Here is a 20,887-nt window from a genome sequence, read left to right on the forward strand (position 1 = left end):
CTAGTCTAGTTTCTCTTCTTAAGTTTTTCAATACAAATCTCAAAAGATGATACATTGAAATGGTTTATCTGTTGTGAAATGGCATAATAGCACAACAGAACATTTGATTAGCCTTGGGCATGGTTCCTGATGGGAAAACAGGTGTCACAGTCCGGTAGACTGGATTATGTAATATCAGAGGTGTGCCAGTGAAAATAACATTGGCGCTAAATAGGCTGATATGAAAATGGGAGGTTATCAAGTCTTCATATACTGAAATATTCTAATCTAGTGTAAAATTTTCATATGTAAAATGGTTTTCCACACTTGATGTAGAAGCAAAAGTAAAACTGTGATCAGTTTTTAAAATGTGAAGTAAAACAGATCAGTCTTTTGAATGTGAAATGAGCAGCTCTTTCCAAACCTTGACACATGTCCTAAAGTTCAGAACACTCCCAGCTGCTAAGCAGTATGCATGCAGCTGCATGACGCTGTTGTTTCTCTCAAAAGTGAGTACAAAGACCTTTACCTTGAGAGTTGTTAAACATGTCTCAATAAACCATAGCACGGAACTGACCACGACTTTTTGTTCTGTTTTATTTTGTTGATTTTTTTATTCTAGAGAACCTCAATTACCAGAATTTTTCATGAAAGTAAATAAATTTTTAGGAGGCCTTATCTCTGGTCCAAGATAACACTTACAGTGAAGTGCAATAAGACACCAACAAGTCAAGGATTAGGACACAGATTTGTAAGAGGAACGAGCTAGTTGCAAAGACTGGTCTCTGTCAGGTACAGAACAGGAACTCTAAGCCAGTCTTTCTCAGTTACAGACATCAAGTATTTCAGACACCCAGCTGTTCAGGCACATCTCTCTCTCTTTCCTATTTATTCACATATCCATATAAAAATATGTCCCCACTCCTTCTCTTCTTCTTGTGGAAAAGAGAAATGAATTAAAATAATTCATTAAAAGAAATTAATACGTTTTGATTTTCATATATCTTAGTTTCCATCCAGCTGCCCCAGTGCCAAGTCTTTAGGGTAGATATAACAAAGCCTTTTTTCAATAAGGGAGAGGTGGTTGTGGTTTAAAGTCACTCAGCTGTCAGTATTCAGCGTTAGGTGCCTTATTAAAATGCACAGTTGAGAAATACATAATGTTTACATTATTAAAGGAAATCATATTGAGCTATCAGAAAATTGGTCATGCTGGCTCTGCCTGTGTGAAGTGGCTCTGCTCCTTCTTCACATGTGCAGGTGTAAAGCAAAACAAATTCTCCTGAGCATGGTGGGATTTCTTGTCATTATACAGACATCCAAAGTGAATTCAAAATTTTACCAAAGTTTTCACATGCTTCATGCAAGAGTACCTATCAGATGAGGTAAAGACTGAGGCCAAGCTGGCTGTGATGTATGTAGTGTATCCTGCTACCAGAAATCATCCCAAGTACTGCCTCTGGGAAAGAGCAGTTCATTTAAAACTGTAACATGGAAGGATGCCACTTATGGCTTAACATTGGTGCTACGGACTCCATAGTTTTTGTCCTTCATTATGGTGATATATACTGTAGCTGTATATGGATTTATCTTAATTTTCCTGGAGGAGATACTACACTAGTGAGTTGTAAATAAATCTTTAGAGATTGTTCTTTGCAAGAGTGTACCTTGTAAGGAATGGCTTGTAAAACCAAGCAGTAGAAAATATATTAATAAAAAGTTTTCTAGAATTAAAAGATTGGAAGATATTTATTATTTGTTTATGGATTCTTCTACCTCTGCTTATAAGCATCTCTCATAAGCAAGAAAGAGAAGCTGCTGTGCTGTGGTGGTGATCAAGAAAGCAGGTCAGGTGTCCAGAAACAGGCAGGTGGATGTTTAAACTTGCCCTGGGTCACTGTTCAATTCCAGCTGAATTCTCCTTACAGATGGCTTGCCAAGTGCTGTGCCAAGATGACATTCATCCAGGAACTGCCTGGATGGCAAGCTACTTTAGACTGAGGAAGAGGGTCTTTGCTTTGATGAGGAAATTGCCAAAACTCATGTCTCATTAGTGTTTCCTAAAGGTTCTTTGGAAGTGAACAACAGTTTAATTAAAGGCTGATGTAAACATGTTTCTGCACTTTCCCTGCAGCATTTTATCACATTAGAATTGATGAAAATTGTTGCCTTGGGCTGTCTTGAGCAGCTATACATCTGGAGCACCATTTGTGCAAGCTGCTGATGAGCAGGCTACATATGCTATGTTTCACAGAAGCTTTTCTGCCTTCCTATGTAGGCAGATTTACCTTGTTGGAAGATGAGATGTTCTAACTATTTTTATTTGCATAAGCCCCTTTTGCTTTGATGCAATGCTTTAGAATGTGTGACATGCTACCTGTTTCAGTGTCTGTGTGCTCTATCTCCAAAGTAATATGAGAATACAAACAACAGTGAATTGGAACAGCGCTGAGAATTTCACATTTGAAAAACATTCTCAGCAGAACAGGACACTGTGTCTGATTAATTTTCACCTTAAAATGACTTTGTCCATGTGCTTTTGGCATCTTTCTGCTTTTCATCTGTATTTCAGTTTTTTTTTTCCCCAAAAGTCTGTTTTATTTTCATTCTCAAAGTAATAAGGATTGGAATCCCTTCCTGAAACTTAAAAACAAAGAAATCATTTTCCGGCAGCATTGTTGAAGATATGAACTTTTCAGGGTATTCTGGCACTTACCAGACATAGTAGTCGGGATCAAAGTGGAGGGTGGGAATTGCATGGGATGGTGGAGAGTCACAGGCAGAGTCTACTCTGGATCTGTGCCAGTGTCTGTGCAGGAATTGACAGCGGGATGGGGCAGGGTAAAGAAATGGACTCTCAGTTTCATGTGTCCTGCTCTAAGTTCAGTTCAGAAAACATTGATCCAATTTGGTCTCAATAAGACATTCACATTTTTCAGGCCTGTCTTAGCAGAATAGAGTGTGCCAATATTAAAAGGGTCAAAAATAATTTAAAAAATAACGTGATTCATGTAGGAAAGTCAGCTGCAATGTGGCCCCTATTCAGTAAAGTGTTTAAGAAATTATCTCTGCTTTGAACATGAGTTAGTCCATTGATTTGAAATGGAACCAATTACAATATAGATGTCTGTTCTATAAAAATATTGCAATTATACTTGAAATAATTTGGTGCAAAGTCCAACAGATATTGATCAATTAATTTAAACTTTCAGAAAAAAAATCTAGATTTTTTGCTCTGGGGAACTTCAATAAGCTTGGTAGAAATCACACATTTTTCCCTACTAGTGTGTTATTTTCACATAGTGAGCTCTAAAGAAATGTTTTTATTGATAGGGAAACTCAAAGGAAAAAGTGACAGGACCAACCTTGAGACATGGACTATTCGAGACAAATTAAAGTATCCCTTTGTTCTTAGGGAGGTTACATTGATTCATTATGGTTTTGGGAAGAGTAAGAGATAAGTTCTGAAGTAACAAAATAAACACCATAAACTGGCATGTGCATGGCAATTACCCTACACACCTGCGTGTAGGTGTTCCATTAAAAAATGCAATAAAAATTAAGTGGCTGTTGAAGGAACAGATGATTTGGTGATGTTCTGGGAAGCTGAGAAGTGTCTAGGGAAGTTCTAAAGACATAATTTTTTTCACTATTTGACTCATCTGATATGAAAGAAATGTAGTTTCTGTTTTGCAGGACAAAGACCTGTACAGACATTATTTTTAATTCTTAAATTTGAAAGCAGTAATTTAAAATTAGTTTATCCACCGTAAGGGATTTGGATCATCATACGATATTTGTGCAAGAGCAGCAAAAAGAAATATCTTGTCTATAAAATTATGTGTCCTGAGGCAGGCTTCTAAGTTAATGTTACTGTTACATTGTTTTTTTTATTGTAGATATGTCTTCTCCTACAATGAAGAAACCTGAAAAGCCTTTGTTTAGTCCTACTTCTCCCCAGGATTCGTCATCAAGACTGAGCACTTTTCCCCAGCATCACCACCCAGGAATCCCAGGAGTTGCACACAGTGGTGAGGGTTATGGAGGAGGAAATAAAAACCTCCCTGTTCATTTGCTCTGTTCTCCTTTCCTATAATCAGATTGTGATGCATTTTTGCAGAATATCTTAGAGACCTAATCCAATTTATAATACTCGTGAAAATAAAAATGGAAAAGGTTGGGATATCCTTGCAGGGGTATTCATTTAGCTGTTCAGGTACTCTGACTGCTGGAAGTCACTAAAAAGGATTTAGGATTAACCAGTGAATAAAATAAACTGTACAATTCATGAAGACACTGACAGAGGAAAAATCCTCCCTGTATTTCATCCTATCATCTAAATCCCTTTTTTATTATTGTTGCTATGACTATATTGTATTTAAATACCAGAATAGGCAGGATTTTATACAAAAGAGAAGTCACAAACATGTTCTCTATATGACACAATAAGTACCAGTGCTTCTTTCGAATGCTGAGTCTAAAGAGTCCCAATTAAGTATTTCCAACACCTGTTTTCTGAAATCACTGGTAAATCTGTAGTAAAAATTCTCTTGAAGTAAGGATAAGATATGTGAAATATGATTGTTGTCTGGAGGGTTTATCAGTAATGACAGGGAAATTCCAGCATCATGGTATGTTTAATTTTAATTTTATAGGTGAGACTGACCATGGTTTTCAGATGAGAACACAATCCTCAGAAGTGTCCCTTCAACATCTCATCATGTCTCCTTGACATAAACTATGTATAAAAGTTTTAATTTCTTCAGCAGAGCTGAGTGACTAGAGTAAAACAGATTTGAATTTTTTTTTTCTTTCTCATGCAGTTTTGCTTTGAGAAGTTTCTGTTTTATTTTTCCTCCATGATTTCAAGTGAATCCCTTTAAATTAATGTGTAAGGACTCTTTTCCCCTTAACATCCACTTATTTTTTATTACAAAATGGTCCTGGACTCATTCTGGTCGCTCTGAGGTTTCCACTACCAGCAGATACTCAAGCATATAGAGATGATGGGTGAAATAGAAGGGAAAGATTTCTCTTCATTTGTATTTGTTTTGCATAGCTCTGACATGCTAGAGCAGTAATTAGTATTTTGTTTAAACTGAACTTGGTGGAGCTGTCAGTAAAATGAACCTGCTACAAAAAAAAACAAAAAACAAAAAACAAAAAATAAACAAAAAAAACCCAACAAAAAACCAAAACCCAAAAACCAACCAACCAACCAACCAAAAAACCAAAACCAAAATCAACTTATGAGTATATCTTTATATTTAATTTACAGTATAGTTTTAAAATATACTTGAATGACAATCGTAACATAACTTGTGGGTGAATTATTTACTTGCTGGAAAACCCCATTTTAATCTTTGTAGTCTGTTCTATAATGCCAATAAGCAATGCCCAAAAATATAGGAAGTCCTTTAAAAATCAAGCTGAAGAACCCAGAGATGTGAAAGGTGGTCCAAAAGAGCAGTGTTGATATCCTTGTGCTGATAGAGTAGAGAACCATTGAACAGTGTAAAAATGACCTTATATTACAGACCTGATTTTGTATTTTTCCACTAATGAAAATGGAAACTCCTTGTCCCTTCTCCATTTCCATTGAACTAAGCACCTCTTTTTTAATACACCAAGTATGTGCTCTCTAACTGTGTAGTAAGGGTGAAAGGTGTGTTCTTGTGCAATGTGATAGAAGAAAGCTCTACACTTCCAGACTGACAACTGGGCACCAGAAAGACAATCTGTACCTTCCTTGCACTGTGAGAACATCGTCAGTTTAGACACTGCACACGGTCTTTAGGTAGAAAATTGTGTGTTAGTAGGGGCTGGAAATAAAGAGAATGAAAAGAATAAAAATGGGTAAGGTAGATAATTTTTTTATTAGTCAAAGATAATTTTATTGGGTGGATTGGTTTCTCAGGCCCTGAAGTTGAATGTTCATTAATATTTTCATAAAGGTCAACAAATATTAATGAGTAGATGTTGCCTTGTCCCCAAATGAGACAGGTAGATTCCAATGCTGTGAGGAATCCTTGTTTCTTGGGTCTTGGTGATTTTCCTCAGTGTTGAAGAGCTGTAAATAAAAGTGGGGGCTTTATTTAGTATTTGATTGTATTTTTTTGGGCTCCAGATGGGAAAATTATGTAATTGGAATATCTTTTATGTTGGAGAATGACTTCTGTTTTAAAAAAATGAAAAAGCTATGATGGCATAACCCACAAAACCAAAACAAAATGCGCTATTTATGAATTTGAAAAAGTTGCACTTTTCATTTCCTGGGATAACTTGAAGACGGGACCTGTAAGTTTTTCTGTAAAAATGCCATTAAGTAGAGTGCAATACATTGGTTTATAACTGACTTTTTATTTTTTTTTGCTGTAACACAGAGGTGAAGAATTTTAGAAGAAACAAGATGCGAAGTAATTTTAATTTTATTTTATCTTCTCCAGTCATCTCAACTAGAACTCCACCTCCACCTTCACCATTGCCATTTCCAGCACAAGCTATTCTCCCTCCTGCCCCATCTAGCTACTTCTCTCATCCAACGATCAGATATCCTCCCCACCTGAATCCTCAGGATACTCTGAAGAACTATGTACCTTCTTACGACCCATCCAGCCCGCAGACTAGCCAGGTACTGTAAAATTATGTGAACCCTCCGAAACAAGTCCTGTGAGGAATATGTGTCTTCTAAGGCATCTAGACTGGTGCCTTGCCAGTTCTGGTCTTAGAGAAATCTGGAGCTGCTATATAAGTGATACAACTTATCCTGTTCATTGTGGTTGAATAAAGGGTGCTGGTTAATCATATTTACTTGCTTTTCCTCTGCCAGGTGTATAAAAAATACTCTACTGAAAGCCCTGTCAGCAGCAACAGGGCAGGTCCTGGTCCTGCACCCCTCCTGCAGGTTGGGCCACCAGAGGCAAAGCTCCCACAGCAAGGAGTGTGCTGGTACATATGCATGTCCAAGTACAGGCATGGACATACAGGTATATTTATAGCCTGGCGATGAAAATAAACTCTTGCAAGTTAGTACTTGCCCTGTTCCATAGGTACTGATATTTCTTTGAATAGTGAGCACAACACAGACATGCAAATTCTTTTTTCTTCCTTTTGTAGAGAACATGCCATAGCAGATGCACTCCTGGAAACTGCATGGGTTCAAAGTTGTGTCTGATATTGGAAATTAATGTGTTTTTCATTAGTGAAGTAATTTGTGAAGGACTGTGTGCAAAACTGCTTTCCCAGCACACAGCGTTACCACGTGATCTGCACTACAGGATAAACTGCAGTTGAGACTTGGTTTGTCAATACCTAGAATATGTCCAGTGTCAGTGTAATGTAATCTTTCCTGCTCAGGCTGTTATTTTTGATGCCTTTTCTGAAAGACTCTTGTGGAGCCCTGTTGCTTTAGCATGTTTTTTGAAAGAGCCTTGTGTATGTAAACTGAAGAGACAGGTTTTCCTTCTCCTAAGAGTTAGGTTCATTTGGAAGACCTTTCTTAACAGGGATGAAGGTGTTGCTATGACAGTATTTTGTTTTGGGCTTAGGTTGGTTTTTTTCACCAATAATGATGGGCCTTGCAGCATTCATTTTGGTTACAGCAGCAATGGAACTTAAGACTGAATCAAAATTTCTCAGTTGAATTACAGATTTGTACCCTTTGGACTGTGCAGAAGGTCATGGTGGCTATTGTCCCCATGGGCTAATTTCCTGGTTCAGCCACATGACTTCCTGTATGTTTAAGTAACAAAAAAAAAAAAAAAAAAAAAAAAAAAAAAAAAAAAAAAAAAAAAAAAAAAGGAAAAAAGGTGGGTCCATAAAATCAAAATTTACTTTGAAGAAAGAAATTCTGACTATGTGACTATGTGGGTTTTGTTTGTTACAGTATTACTGCAAATTAAACCATAAACTGAATGTGGAGTATGCTGACTTCAGAATACAAATTGCTATCTGCACACAGATTAAAATTCTTTCAATCCTGTATAGCATTTTTTCTGAGACTCAGCTGGGAATGTTGCATGCAGGACCTGATTTTAATTTGTGTAAAATTTCCATGAATAACAAAGTCTAATTAAGACACCCATTAAAAGTCCTTAGCTTTAATTCAGTGCGGAAAATCTCAGAGTTCTGTTGGATTTTTTTTTAACTGATGTCTTAATTAGGCACTATTAAGGGAAAATTATGTAAATTAAATCAGGCCCTTACTGTTATGCATTTCTTTAATTAGTCAGTGCTTGTTTTACTTACATTTTGATTTCTTATATATGTTAAAAGAGCAGATTAGGTGATAATCTCTCTGGATTGTTCCATGTCCTGCTTTGGATCATTACTAAAAAAAACTACATCTAAATGAACTATCTGACTTTCAGTTGAAAAATGTGCTGTCTTATGATTTTAACATTGGAGAGTATGTTCATTGAGCAGGAGTTATTCTTTCAACTTTTTGCCCATCTCTTTTCCCCTATCTCTGGTTGAAAAAATATTTTTTTGACCTTAAAAGATTAAATTTTAGTCTGCTGATTTTTTACAGAGTAGTAGCAAACTGAGAATACTTCATCTTTTTGTATATTCCATAGGGAATAACAGATTTAACTAGCCCAAATTTACAACTTTCATCACTTTTTATAACCTTTTTATTAAGGTAATTTTTTTCATTTCATTTGAGATTTGGTTTAGTTCCTGAAGAGAAGAGATAGGGTAAATGAGATAAAATATGCAATTTCAGGCATCTTCATCATATATTCACCATAATGTATTATAAATAATCACTATTATTAGGGGAATATTTAAAAAATTTAATTCTTTGAAGTTCATCTCCGAGATTTGCTGTAAGTTGGAGTAGTTGCATGCCTGGTCAAACTATCACTAAATAAAATAGTTAAAGTTTGGCTGTATAAAAAGTAAAACAGCAGGATTAATTTTTTGCTTAGGAAAAGAAGAAGCAACGGTCTGTGAAGTTTTAGTGACAAAAGGGAATTGTTCTGATACAATAGGATGCTTTGAGCCAAACCAGTTTTTATTTTCTAAATAAAACATGAATTTTTATTCAAACAAATTTAATTATTATAAAATTCAAAACTGCATCTGCAGGAATACCACATCAAATTTAATTAGGTTTTCCCACCTCAAAACATACTCATTTGGATTTCAAAAGGAGAAATATGATGATAGTTTTAATTTAGCTGTAGAAATAGAAAGGATGGATACCCTAACAGCATTTACCTAAAATGAACTGTCCCTCCTGAACATCTTTCAGTAATACGTTAATTTAGATTGTTACAACAAGCAACTGAGATGCCTTGTACTCCACACTGCAATTTTGAGATTAATTACATTACTGCTGCACTGATTATAGGGAGACAATCATGCTATTCAGTTGAATACTTTAAGTAAAGCTAGTTCAAGGATATAGAGATCTCATAGTTTCCCATTGAGAAGCACTGAGCAATTTTCTTGACATAATGTTAAATAGTCCAAATTATGTGTGATGAACAGTCAGGAAGTTCAAACAGGCCCTTTGGCTGCAGTGAAAAATGGTTCAACAATGGATGATCCTAAACAAAAGGGAGCTGTTGCTGCTGGTTTAGTGAATATCTGCATTTTATCCCCTGCTCAATATGGAGAATAAACAAACAAATGTACTGAACACAAATAGATCTTGTTAGATATAGAGCTGGAGTTGTCTCAAGCTAGTAGTCTGGTAAGTTCCCTGGGTTTTGAGAAGTGTTGTACTTTCCACTGATTTAGAATTTCTGCTAAGCCCTCTTTAGTATATTTATTTCAATGCTTTTTTTCTTAGCTAGGTACTCATGTTACTGGTTGAGATTGTATGTGTGAGGATAGATCTGTATTTTGATGGGGTGCAAGTGTCCCTGACTGATACTGATTATTCAATGCAAGTTTCATCAAAAACTGATTGATATGTGTCTAATCACCCCGCGGTATTTATCCATGTAGAGTGTGTTGAGGTTTTCAAAGCTACCACAAATTTCCAGCATGTATTTCCTTTTTGAATGATTCCAGATGGGTGAATCCTTTAATCTTAGAAAATACTACCTCCTCTGTATCTGTGTACACAAGTACAGATCCACACATGAACTAATCTGCACACACATGAAATTCATTATTACTCAGGAGTGTAAGAATCATATACAGTAACAAAATAAGATTTCCAATGAGCCTGAACAAATACAATATCAATTGTGTGGCTGAAATCAAAACCAAAACCTCCAAACATAATTCACAGTTGAGTTAAATGGAATAATTTCCTGATGAAGGTGTGGTGAATCACAGAAAAAGGATCAGCAAGTGTGATAAAGGAAATGTAGTAAAGCAAACAGTTGAGGTGAATCCTGCCAATGAACATCAGAGTATCAGTAAGAATTATCTTTTTTTCTGACCGAACCAAGCAAACAGAAACAATCTTCCAAGTTTTTTGAGTAAATTATTATGAAGGCCACAGTTTACCTGTAACCTTAGCTCAAATGTTGTGATATTTATGATGATATAAGAAGATTTGGTGATATGGTAAAACTAACTGAACTTGATGGGTTAAGTATTGGACTGTTTTCTTACAAGAAATGGCTTACATGTGTTATCTACTACTGGCTGAATGAACTGCTGCATATTTGCAGCATATATGACTACATATTTGGCTAAAATTCCTGTGTCTGATAAAACATACTTTATTGCAGAGTGGGTTACTTTGCAGCTTTATCTTTTCATTGGTTTTATCTTTGTCTGAAGACACAAATATCTGAAGCGCTTGAGAATAATTGTTTCTGGAAGCTCATAGGGCCACTTATTTTCCTTCTGTAATTGATTGGGATATTGAACCTTTTGTTCAATGAAAGGTACATTCTTCAGGGATGCCAGGCAGATGCTTTGTCTTACATTCCTCAATACAATAATTACAGTCATTTGGTGTTGATGAGGGGATCTTGTAAGGATCTCTTTGGGCTAGTCAAAGAGTTTCCTGTTGATTCTTGGGAGAGTACTAGCAGAATAAGCCAAAAAAACATGCAAAATTGTGTGCATGTGATTTCTTTGGTATATCTAGGAACTCTTTTATTTGTTGATGTTTAATAATTTTCAGCTTCTTGGACAAGCCTTTCCTTGTAATTTTTCAGAAATGATTGAAGATTAAATAAGGCAATGTGCAATTTTTAATTGTGATTGGAAGGCAAAGATTGAATCCTAGCTTAACACTACCTACTGACAAGCTGTTTTAAGATTTAATTGCAGTTGTAAATTATTATTTTGTATTTAATCTGCTCTAAATGCATAAATATATGCCTTCAGAGTGCATGAAATGCTATGTAACATAAAGATATCTCTTGAACATTTATCTACAATGAGAATTCTTTTCCCATGCTCCTGTCACACAAAATTATCCAGGTAAAGTTTATCACAGGTAAAATTGTGATTCAGGATGTAGGATTCCAGACTGTCTTATGAAAATTCATACATCAGTTCACCAAATGAATGAGACTTGGGCCTCTCTAGATCAAAGTTGACACCTTGATTTCTTATAGAAAGCACAGAAGGGATGTTGTCAGCCAAGAACTGGCAGCAATGTGTATTTTTCTAAAGCTAATTTTTCAAGCAGACAGGTAGCTGCATGTCATACCCCATAAAGCTTTGGTATGATATTTCAGAAGTCTATGTAAGATGTGTTGTCACATTGAGTTACTCAGAGTCTTAATAGGGAAGCCAGGGAGATTCATTCCTCTGAAAAGTGGTAAGGGGCACTAAAAGAAGGCAAAGGCCATTTCTGTTGCTACATTAGTGTTCAATAGCAGAAAGGAAACCTGTGCAGCCTTGATTTGTGAGAAGCAAATGCTTCATGGAATCCATCAGGTTCAAACTGCCCTACAGTATTTTCAACAGTCACACTGGTGGTACTCTAGTAATACCATTCTCTTATGTTTAGCAGAGTCTCAAAAGCATCATTATTAGTCAGGTGGGTGATAAATTGAGGATATGTGTCTCACACATTTCATGAAACCCACTGCTGTACCATTCAGCTATGTCTGGTAGGAGAACAACATGGCCATTTGATTTTTAGAGGTGATAGAGCATTAGGGTGCCCTAGACAAAAAGGAGAGGGAAATTAGAAAAATGGAAGATATTTCTGGTTTCTTTCGGTTGTAAATTTTCTAAAATATTCATCACTCTCCGTGGGCATTGCACAGCACAATGATGTGGGCTCAAAAACTGAACTTATCAGCTATGATCTCCAAGTTCAGAGATGTGTTTAGCAAACAATTTTTAATGTAAGATATTTGGTATGGGAGCAAAGGACCAAAATATCCAAAACTGTATCTTCTATACCTTTGTCAACAAAATTATTTCAAGCAGCCTTCTAAAAACTACCTTGCCATAGGGTTTTACAGCAATATTGTTCACCATAATATTGGAACTTCACCTTTACAAGCAACTGGAATTCTTGAGAGGAAATGGGTGAAATGGTATTTCCAAATGCATGACATCCAGTTTGATTGAACTACATTCACTGATTTATCACCTAGCTATAATAGGATAACATTGTGAAACACAGAATTTATATTAAAAACTGGTGTTTTGAGAAGCAAATATATTATTCTCCAAGGGTAGTGGTTAGATGGATAATATAATGTTTTGTTAAGCCTTGAAACTTCTTTCTGAAACACCTAGCAGAGTATCATATGTAGCTATACCTAGGACATGCACAAATTAATATGATTTCTGGCCTTTGTTAATTATTTGTTTGAAGGTGATTTGTACGTAAGATTTCAAGGAAAACTGGATTTATTTTATTTGGAATTGAAAGGTGTAACTACAATATATTTCTTAAAGTGCATATGTGAGCATCAAATATAGTTGATAATTTAAGAAATAAATAGTTCATGTGAATTTTTTAATAGATGTGTCAAACTTGTGTTTGGTTAGCTCATCTGTAGATGTTAGTAGTTGCTATTTCATTATAGCATCAGAAATAATTTTTGTAACACTGAAAGTAGTGGACTATATGACAAAACACTGTCCTGAATTGTAACTGAATAACTAAGGTTAAATCTGTGGATATTTGGGCATGTATGTGAACAAAAGTCTGAAAGGAGGTTGATTAATTACTGATTATAAATATGTTCAAAAATCCTACCAGGGAAAAGAGATACAGTGAATCCTGGCTTTAAGAAAGTCTGTATTCATATTGATTACATGTTTCTGTTCAGACTTCAGACCTGAGGATTAAAATAAAATGTGCACAGTGCACACCATCAGATAACAACAGCCTGACATTCTGAGTTATGTTACAGCTATGACAGCAAATACAACTTGCCTTTGGCTTTGGGCACATAAATTAAACTGTGGCAATTCAAGATGGTGGAATTAAAAAAAAAGATGAAAATTGTAACAGATCTGAAAATCAAATTAGTGTTCAATCCAAGAGCAGAAAAATGTATGCCTGCATAAATAAGGGCTAAATTTCCCAGACCTTCATTATGTTAACTTCTTTTCCTCACAAATTTTCCAATGCACAGCTTGTTTGTCTAACACAGCTATGGAATTAGCTTGAGGTTTATGCCTCAGACATTGCCTCTGTGAATCCATCACATAGACATATTGATGCCCTATTTGATGGTAACAGCTGATTCTTCACCTGCAATGCATTTGTCTGTAAGAGTCTCTTCAGGAAAACTGGAACTAGAATATTGAATGTGTTTTGTATAAGGAAAAAATTAATTTGTGTTAAATGAAATACTGTAAGAATTTGCACTTTTAATTCAAGTGGATAGTGTCCAAATAGATATGGAGTTTCCATGCTAAAATATTATTTGATATAACTGTAAAGGACAAAAGGAGAATAGGTCACAGAAGTTCTTTCTAGCTATCAGTTTTCAATAAGATTATGAAGGGGCTGTTTCTGACCAAAGGGTTTCTCTTTTTGGACTGAAAACTTAAAGCAGCTCAGAGGACTTGAGACACTTAAGAGAGCCGATGTTCATGAGCTTGTACTGCTATCAATTGCACCACCCAAAATCTAGACTTTTATTTCAAAAGCTTTTAGTTTTGTGTTTCCAAAGATAACTATGGAAGTGTGAATTCAGTATAAACTGATGCAGCACTATATGCGTCAATCTGAAGACAAGCCAAAGAAATAACTCTGAGGCAATTGCATGATCTGTTTTTTAGGAGTACTTTTATGATCTTAAGCTGCAAATTAGTTGTGATAGCTTAAATATAAGTTTGGCTAATTGCTCCACTCTTGTTCACTGCATGCAAGAAAAACAAATATGGATGTTTTTTGATGGCTTCTTATGAGAGATGTTCTCCTAATAGAATTTGTGAGAGTATGAGAGTGCCATTCATAAACTCTGTTTTCAAAAGTAGCACACTTATGAAAAACACTGAAGTTTAAAGCAAATTTCAAGTGTACCATTTCTAATGAAAACCTTTGTCAAAAGGAGAACCTTGGTTTACATCTTAAAAACAGCTTGATTGTTGAAGAAGATTTGTATTTGTAAACTTCACACCAGGTAGGTGCTTTCCTACACTTGGATTGCAATTGCATTTGCAATCTAATGTGGAGAGTATGAAATCTGGGAACTGTAAGAATTAAACTTACTAAAGTAACAAATTTTCATTGTTTTTTACCTGAGAGGTTTCTTTTCTGTGAATAGAAGACCTCAGTGTCTTTGTGTTGCATCTGCACTCGCTTTTACATGTGAAACAGATGTAGAACTTCCACTTAGGAGGAAATCTGGGGAATTAAAAAAAAAAGAAAGAAATGGAGGCACTTACTGTGGGGAATCACAAACTGCATCTACTGTAATCACTGGTACTTTCTCTACGGCTGTCAACAAGCACAGGATTTCACCCTTTATTTGGATGGAGTGGGGTGATGTACTGCACTGCCACTACGTATCACACATAATTTGGTTTAGAAGAATTTGGTTTAGAAGAAAATAGAGTATAAGTATAATCTTTTTCTTAATGTTTGTCTGAACAAGTAGTGGGTTTGCTCATTTGGGCCATATGGATAAGGACAAAGCTGAGGTCCATGTGAACCACTGGATCCCTGGCTGGGATCACTACTGTACAATATAAGGTGATACATTTCTGTAAATCATCATGGTCTCCCATGACCTTCTAATTTATTTTCATTTATTCTAATTTATTATTTTCTGTCTTTGGAGACAGCTGCTTTTGTAAGCTGATTATACTGTCTGTTTAAATCCATAGGGATTCAAAGAATCTTTTTCCTTCATTTTAACAAAAGTTTATAATTTTGGTAAGAGATTCTCAGCTACTTGTGTGATGTTAGCACACCACATAGGCTAAGGCTCCTATGGTAGCCTTGTGGTTGCAGGTCCACCTACAAGATACCAGATCCACCTAAAAGCTACCAGATCCACCTACAGGCTACCAGATGCAACTGAGAGGTGGTATTCCCTCCAGCAGGCTGTGTGGACAGCTGGGCTGCCAGGACAGGAGAGGAGGCTTGCCTCTGCAGCACACTCCCTAGAAGCATGGTGAAAATCCGGTCCAACTTAGTGAGCATGTCTTCCTGACAAGAGCTGTGTCTAGAAAGCAACTTTTTCTCATTAGGAGGGGTAGTTTGCCACTCATAATTAGTGTGTTTTTTACTGTTATTTTGCATTGTAAGGCTTGTGATTTTAGAGGGGGAGATAGTCAGCTAACTGCTCAATGGTCCTATGGATACCATATTGGTTTCCATGTGCACTTGTGTTTTCTAGTGTTTTCTGCTAATTTAGCTTTAGATGTCCTAAACAAAACTCTCCCTCAGGTGCATTTGCAAAGTTTAGTAAATCATCCTGCCAGGAAGTTTCTTGTGCTATTTATTTTAAATTTCCTTCTTTTCAATTTCATTCCATTAACCCAAGTATGCATTTCCTGTATTTTCCAAATAATTCCTTCCTCTTCTGCGTGTTTATACTTCTCACATACTTGTGGTAATTGTGTCAGTCCAGTTATTATTTCATTACCATAGTCATGCTTACCTCCTTTAACCTTTCCTTGAATCAGTTGAATTGTGTCCTTTATCAGTCCATGTCTTTAGGTTATCTTAATTTGACAAGATGCTTCTGATTAAAAGATTCCCAGTATTTCATGCTTGTATGACTTTTAAAATACTTGTGACTCATAGAACACACAATCAGTATAAGAGAGAAGTTATCAGCTGCTGTTGTAAAAGCTATTTACTATGTGCTAGTTTTTATTGCAAGTTATTTATCCTTGGAGTATTTGCAGTCATGCAGAACACCTAAGGTATGTTTAAGCACTGGATAAACATATATTTGCCAGTCAACTTTGCCATATTCAGATGTGCCTACATGTAGAAAGTATCATATTACCTTGATGACCTGTACCTGGCATAAGGTCATATGACAGTCTCTTGTATCTATGAAAGAAGTGTTATTACTTATGCTCTTGACTTGCAAAGTTCCCATTATTAAACACTTCTGTGGTTTTAGTAAGTGGCTTTTTGCTAGCTGTTATAATGTGTACATTATAGTGCATCGTATCCAAACCCTCTACCCTATTCCCAAATTGTGAATCATTAGTTAGCCCTCCAGTGTGAGTAACCTCTGTGGACAACTGTGGTCAAGTCTTGGTTATCCTCCAAGCCAGAGTGGTATGGCATGTGAAAACAGAGGTTTTACATCCGTTGTTTGTTCTTAATACTTCATAAATTAGGACCTGTGCCTGGTCAGTTTACTCCTGTTGTCATGGGATTTTGGTTCACAGACACTGCTTGAGCAGCAAAAATATTTGGAAACAATCTGATTCACTTGCACCCAGGAAGGAAGAATGTGGAAGAATACTTAATAAAAAGTACTGCTACCAAAGATGTACTATCTATCTGAAAAGGGACCTGCCTGGTGAAAATATCACATGGAAATACATAACCTATTTAGAGCAGCACATTCGAAAACACAGGTGCTATCATGATGGGCAATTCTGGAAAACCCTAGGATAGGTAGGTTCCTTAAACACAATGTGTATGTTTCACAAGGCATTCTTTTGGTTTTGTTTTGTAGCCTAACAGCAGTGGTCAAGTAGTAGGGAAAGTGCCTGGCCATTTTACTCCAGTTTTGGCACCCTCTCCCCATCACAGTGCGGTGCGACCTGTGACCCTGACCATGACAGATACTAAACCCATCACTACATCCACTGAAGGTGAGGCATCTTCACCTACAGCAACCAGTAAGTATTTCTTTAGGAAACAAAAAATGTCCATCAAAGATTTTATATGATTTCAAATTCAGGCCAGAAAAAGGCGTCTTTTCCTACTATTTGACCAAGTGGGTGCTCGTCATTTTACATGGAGAGCAAACATGCTCTGACTGCAAAGCTTTTCCTCCCAAAATTTCAGCTGATGGATCATGTTACACAAACCAAGGTTTGTGACATGACAAGCAAAATGAAAGGGAAAAGCCTGCATATTTGACCACTATTCAAGGAAAAGAAAATGTGTTTTTTCATCTGAGGTGGACATTGTTAAGACATTGAGAAGCACACCCAGACAGAAAGGTTTTACAATGATCCACAGATGGAATTCCAAAGAGGCACTGGATAATTTGCTCCTCAATGAACTTTCCTACAGAAATCAAACCTTGTTACAACACTGAATCTGAGCTATGATAATTGCATGTTAATATAGGTTGTGTCATTTTTAGCAAAAAAAACTGTTGTGGCAAAAGAAAATTTTCATTCCTTGTCATTTCTACAAGGGATGGTAGATCCACTGTTTGTTCTTGTTGTTTTTTTATAATAGAAAGTAACAAACTCTAACTTCAGTGTGTTAAGCTCTTTATTACATATAGGATCATGTTATTTGTCCTATTATCTTCAATGGAATTGCAGTTCTAGAAACAAGGGCAAATATCTAGACTAATTTTTTCCCTTCAGAGTATTCATGATAAGTGGTGTAGAATGTTGCTTTTCAACTGTGTTCTGAATTTTTCTTGTCCTTGAACTTTTATTTGGATTTGAGATGGCCGGTGTCGCCAGCATTTAGCAGAGGGGTGCAGATTTTTAGGAGACAGTTCTTGGAAAAAAATCTTAACAGTCTTTAAAAGTATTAGTCACTTTAGGATTTGTAAAAATTAAAATTACTTGTTCTAGACCTACTTAATATTTGAACTTCAAATAGACTCTTAATTATTGGTCTGTCATTAATAGAGACCATAAACAGTATCCTTTTCAGGTATTACACCGCTTTAAAACTTTTCTGAGGAAGAGATGAGACTCAAAGGCATAATATTTAAAGGAGAAGACTGTTTTAAGCATTTATTATAAAAGAGTAGTAGCAACTTTTGGAGAAACTACTGCTCAAATATTAAAAATTAAGAAATAAAAATATATATTTTCTTTTATGGAAGCATTTTATCTGCCCTTTCAGTATATTAGTTTTGTTAAGAGGTCTTAATTATATTAGTTTTTTTAAGAGTCTATCTGTAGCCCGACTGGTGATTTGTAGTACATTTTTTGGACCTTTTAAGAAGAATTAGTTTTAGCAGCAAAGTTGAAGCTGTTGCTCTAAACATTTGCACCAGTACAAAAAACTGAGACAACTAAGTACTTGTACAGTTTCGAGTATTTGTGGTTTCATACTACTTTGACATGATTGTGCTTGGCCTACATGTCCCTCTTAGATGAGGTCAGGGTTTCTGATAAAAATGGCAAAAAGAACACAGTAAATGCCAGAACTGTTTTGGGATGTTTTCTAGTTATATGACCTTATAATCATCATTATAGGAAAGCATACCTAATCTGTGCATTGTCCTACTACCAAGGGAACTATTTGGATCATATTTTCCAATTAAATCATCACCCAGTTTCTTGTGCAGTTCATGGGAACCTGAGTAGCTGATTCCTGCTGAACCTTTAGAACATCTTGGCTTAGATACTTAAAATAAGGCTTCCTTCATGCTTCCATATTAGTTTCCAAGTAAATTCTTGCCACTACAGCACATAAATAATAATAGAAAAAAATCCCTATTTGCAAATTTTATTTGAATGCGGCCATACTGCCTACAAGATGGTGTATAACACCTCACCAGCTCAGGATGTTATGATTTTCAGAAAACTACATTAGTCTGGGTTGGTAACTCTAGGAGCATAAAAAAATGAAGAAACATAGCTTGTTGAAAAAAATAACAATAAAATGAGGGATAATGTCCTTCTGATATATAAATTATGTATGAGTACAAATAAACTGTATTATGAGTAAAACTCTATAATCAGTCATAATAGGTCCACCACACTCATTACTGATGTTAACCAAATGGGAAAATCAACATTAAACATATTTTATGGCAAAGTTTCACTTTTATTTGTAGTGATTGACTGATTGATTGGTCCAAAATATATATAGTTATATATTTCTATAACTTGGACAAAAAACTATCATTATTATTCAGTATGATGAAAATAAACTGGCAAATGATTAGCACTGCTTTTCATTCTGAAGTGCTATAGCAGAATTTTTTGTTAATGAGGAAGAACATCAGGCTTTAATAATATTTATGGAACCCTGTGGCCTCCATCATAATTTCCTTCAAATAACTGATTAATTCATATGACAGTTTTTCAGTAAAGCCTGTTTATTATATATAGAATCTTATTTTTTTTAATGGATGCATTTTCTTGTTTTTTTCCATGTGAACTTTATATTAGCAGGCCAGTTTAGTAAGTACTGTCATCTCACTTCTCACTGGCATGCTTCTATGTGTCTGTCCAGTTTTAGTAGTTTTGCTACTAAGTCTTTGCTATTTTTCTGGCAAATTTCCAGGCTGTGATACCACAGATTGCAGTGTGGACATCTCCACATTGGGTAGTTGAGTAAGACCACCTAACTAATTTGATAAGTGCCACTAAAAGCCATGAGAACATAATGACTCTTAGGAATTACTGGGAGAGACCAGAGAAGAATTTGTCGTACAGGTGAAGGATACATTCTCTGTAGCTAATCCCAGCATCACTTAACATTCCCTTTCTCCTCAGAAATGGATTTCTTCAATCTTCTGAAGCAGGTAGCGAGAGAATTATTTTAGCAGCTCCCCTCAGAAAATATTGTTTTCTAATGTATGGTGGAGTTTAATATTTTCTGTTATATTGCACAATAAGAATGAGCTCCCTTATTAGGAAAATATTAATCAGATTATATCCCATTACAGTAAATATTCATTTCATGCCACATAAATAAACCAGAATTTTTATTCTAATTTATGTTCTTCTTTTACAGTTGTTTGGTACTTTCTTGGTAAAAACAGGGCCTTTACAGAAATAAAAACAATGCGATCATGAATATTTTTTCTATCAGCATGGCAATTTCAGTGATTTCACAGTTGCTTTAGATTGGTATAATGGAAATTAAATGTTTTATTAGTTCAAATAAATAAATTATGAACTAATTTGGAAAAAAAAATAATCAAAGGATCTACTATTGTCAAGAGACATCATTATGATTTACACATGCAGCTTCCATTGAAGTTTATAGGAATTTACACATGCCTTTCCAAATCTGGTCCAATATTTCTTTTGCTTTCTCTTAGAGAAAAGCCAAAGACACTTCCTATATATTGCAAAATCATAACTCTGGATCTCTTATATTTGTACTGTACCTGCTCAAGGTAATAGATTTGATAGGTTGGTGTTTTTATCAATATGTTTTGTTCTTCCTTAATCAGCCTACACAGCCTCAGGCACATCCCAAGCCAATCGATATGTGGGACTAAGCCCAAGAGACCCATCCTTCCTACACCAGCAACAGGTGGGCAAGTTTCACATAGGTGTAATGCTGTAGAGAAGCTTTTGTGATATTACCTTCCTACATGCTGCCACTGGTACCTTGGATTAGAATGAAATCTTGAAGTTCTCAGTATTTGTCACATGAATA

The 20,887-nt window shown here is 35.6% G+C and overlaps 1 protein-coding gene across 13 annotated transcripts in view; it reads left to right on the top strand.

Annotated features, from left to right (window-relative positions):
- Positions 1-20,887, top strand: part of NFIB (nuclear factor I B) — a 175,407-nt gene that overhangs the window by 128,584 nt on the left and 25,936 nt on the right. For 3 of the 13 annotated variants that reach the window (XM_068176367.1, XM_068176373.1, XM_068176370.1), the window contains exons 7-10: positions 3,879-4,010; positions 6,363-6,610; positions 17,025-17,190; positions 20,679-20,761. In XM_068176367.1, the coding sequence (XP_068032468.1) occupies positions 3,879-4,010; positions 6,363-6,610; positions 17,025-17,190; positions 20,679-20,761 (629 nt within the window). The remainder of the gene's footprint in view (positions 1-3,878; positions 4,011-6,362; positions 6,611-17,024; positions 17,191-20,678; positions 20,762-20,887) is intronic. The other 10 variants (XM_068176368.1, XM_068176375.1, XM_068176376.1 and 7 more) reach the window with 7 other exon arrangements.

This window comes from Anomalospiza imberbis, chromosome Z (assembly GCF_031753505.1).
Source record: "Anomalospiza imberbis isolate Cuckoo-Finch-1a 21T00152 chromosome Z, ASM3175350v1, whole genome shotgun sequence".
Classification (NCBI taxonomy): domain Eukaryota; kingdom Metazoa; phylum Chordata; class Aves; order Passeriformes; family Viduidae; genus Anomalospiza; species Anomalospiza imberbis.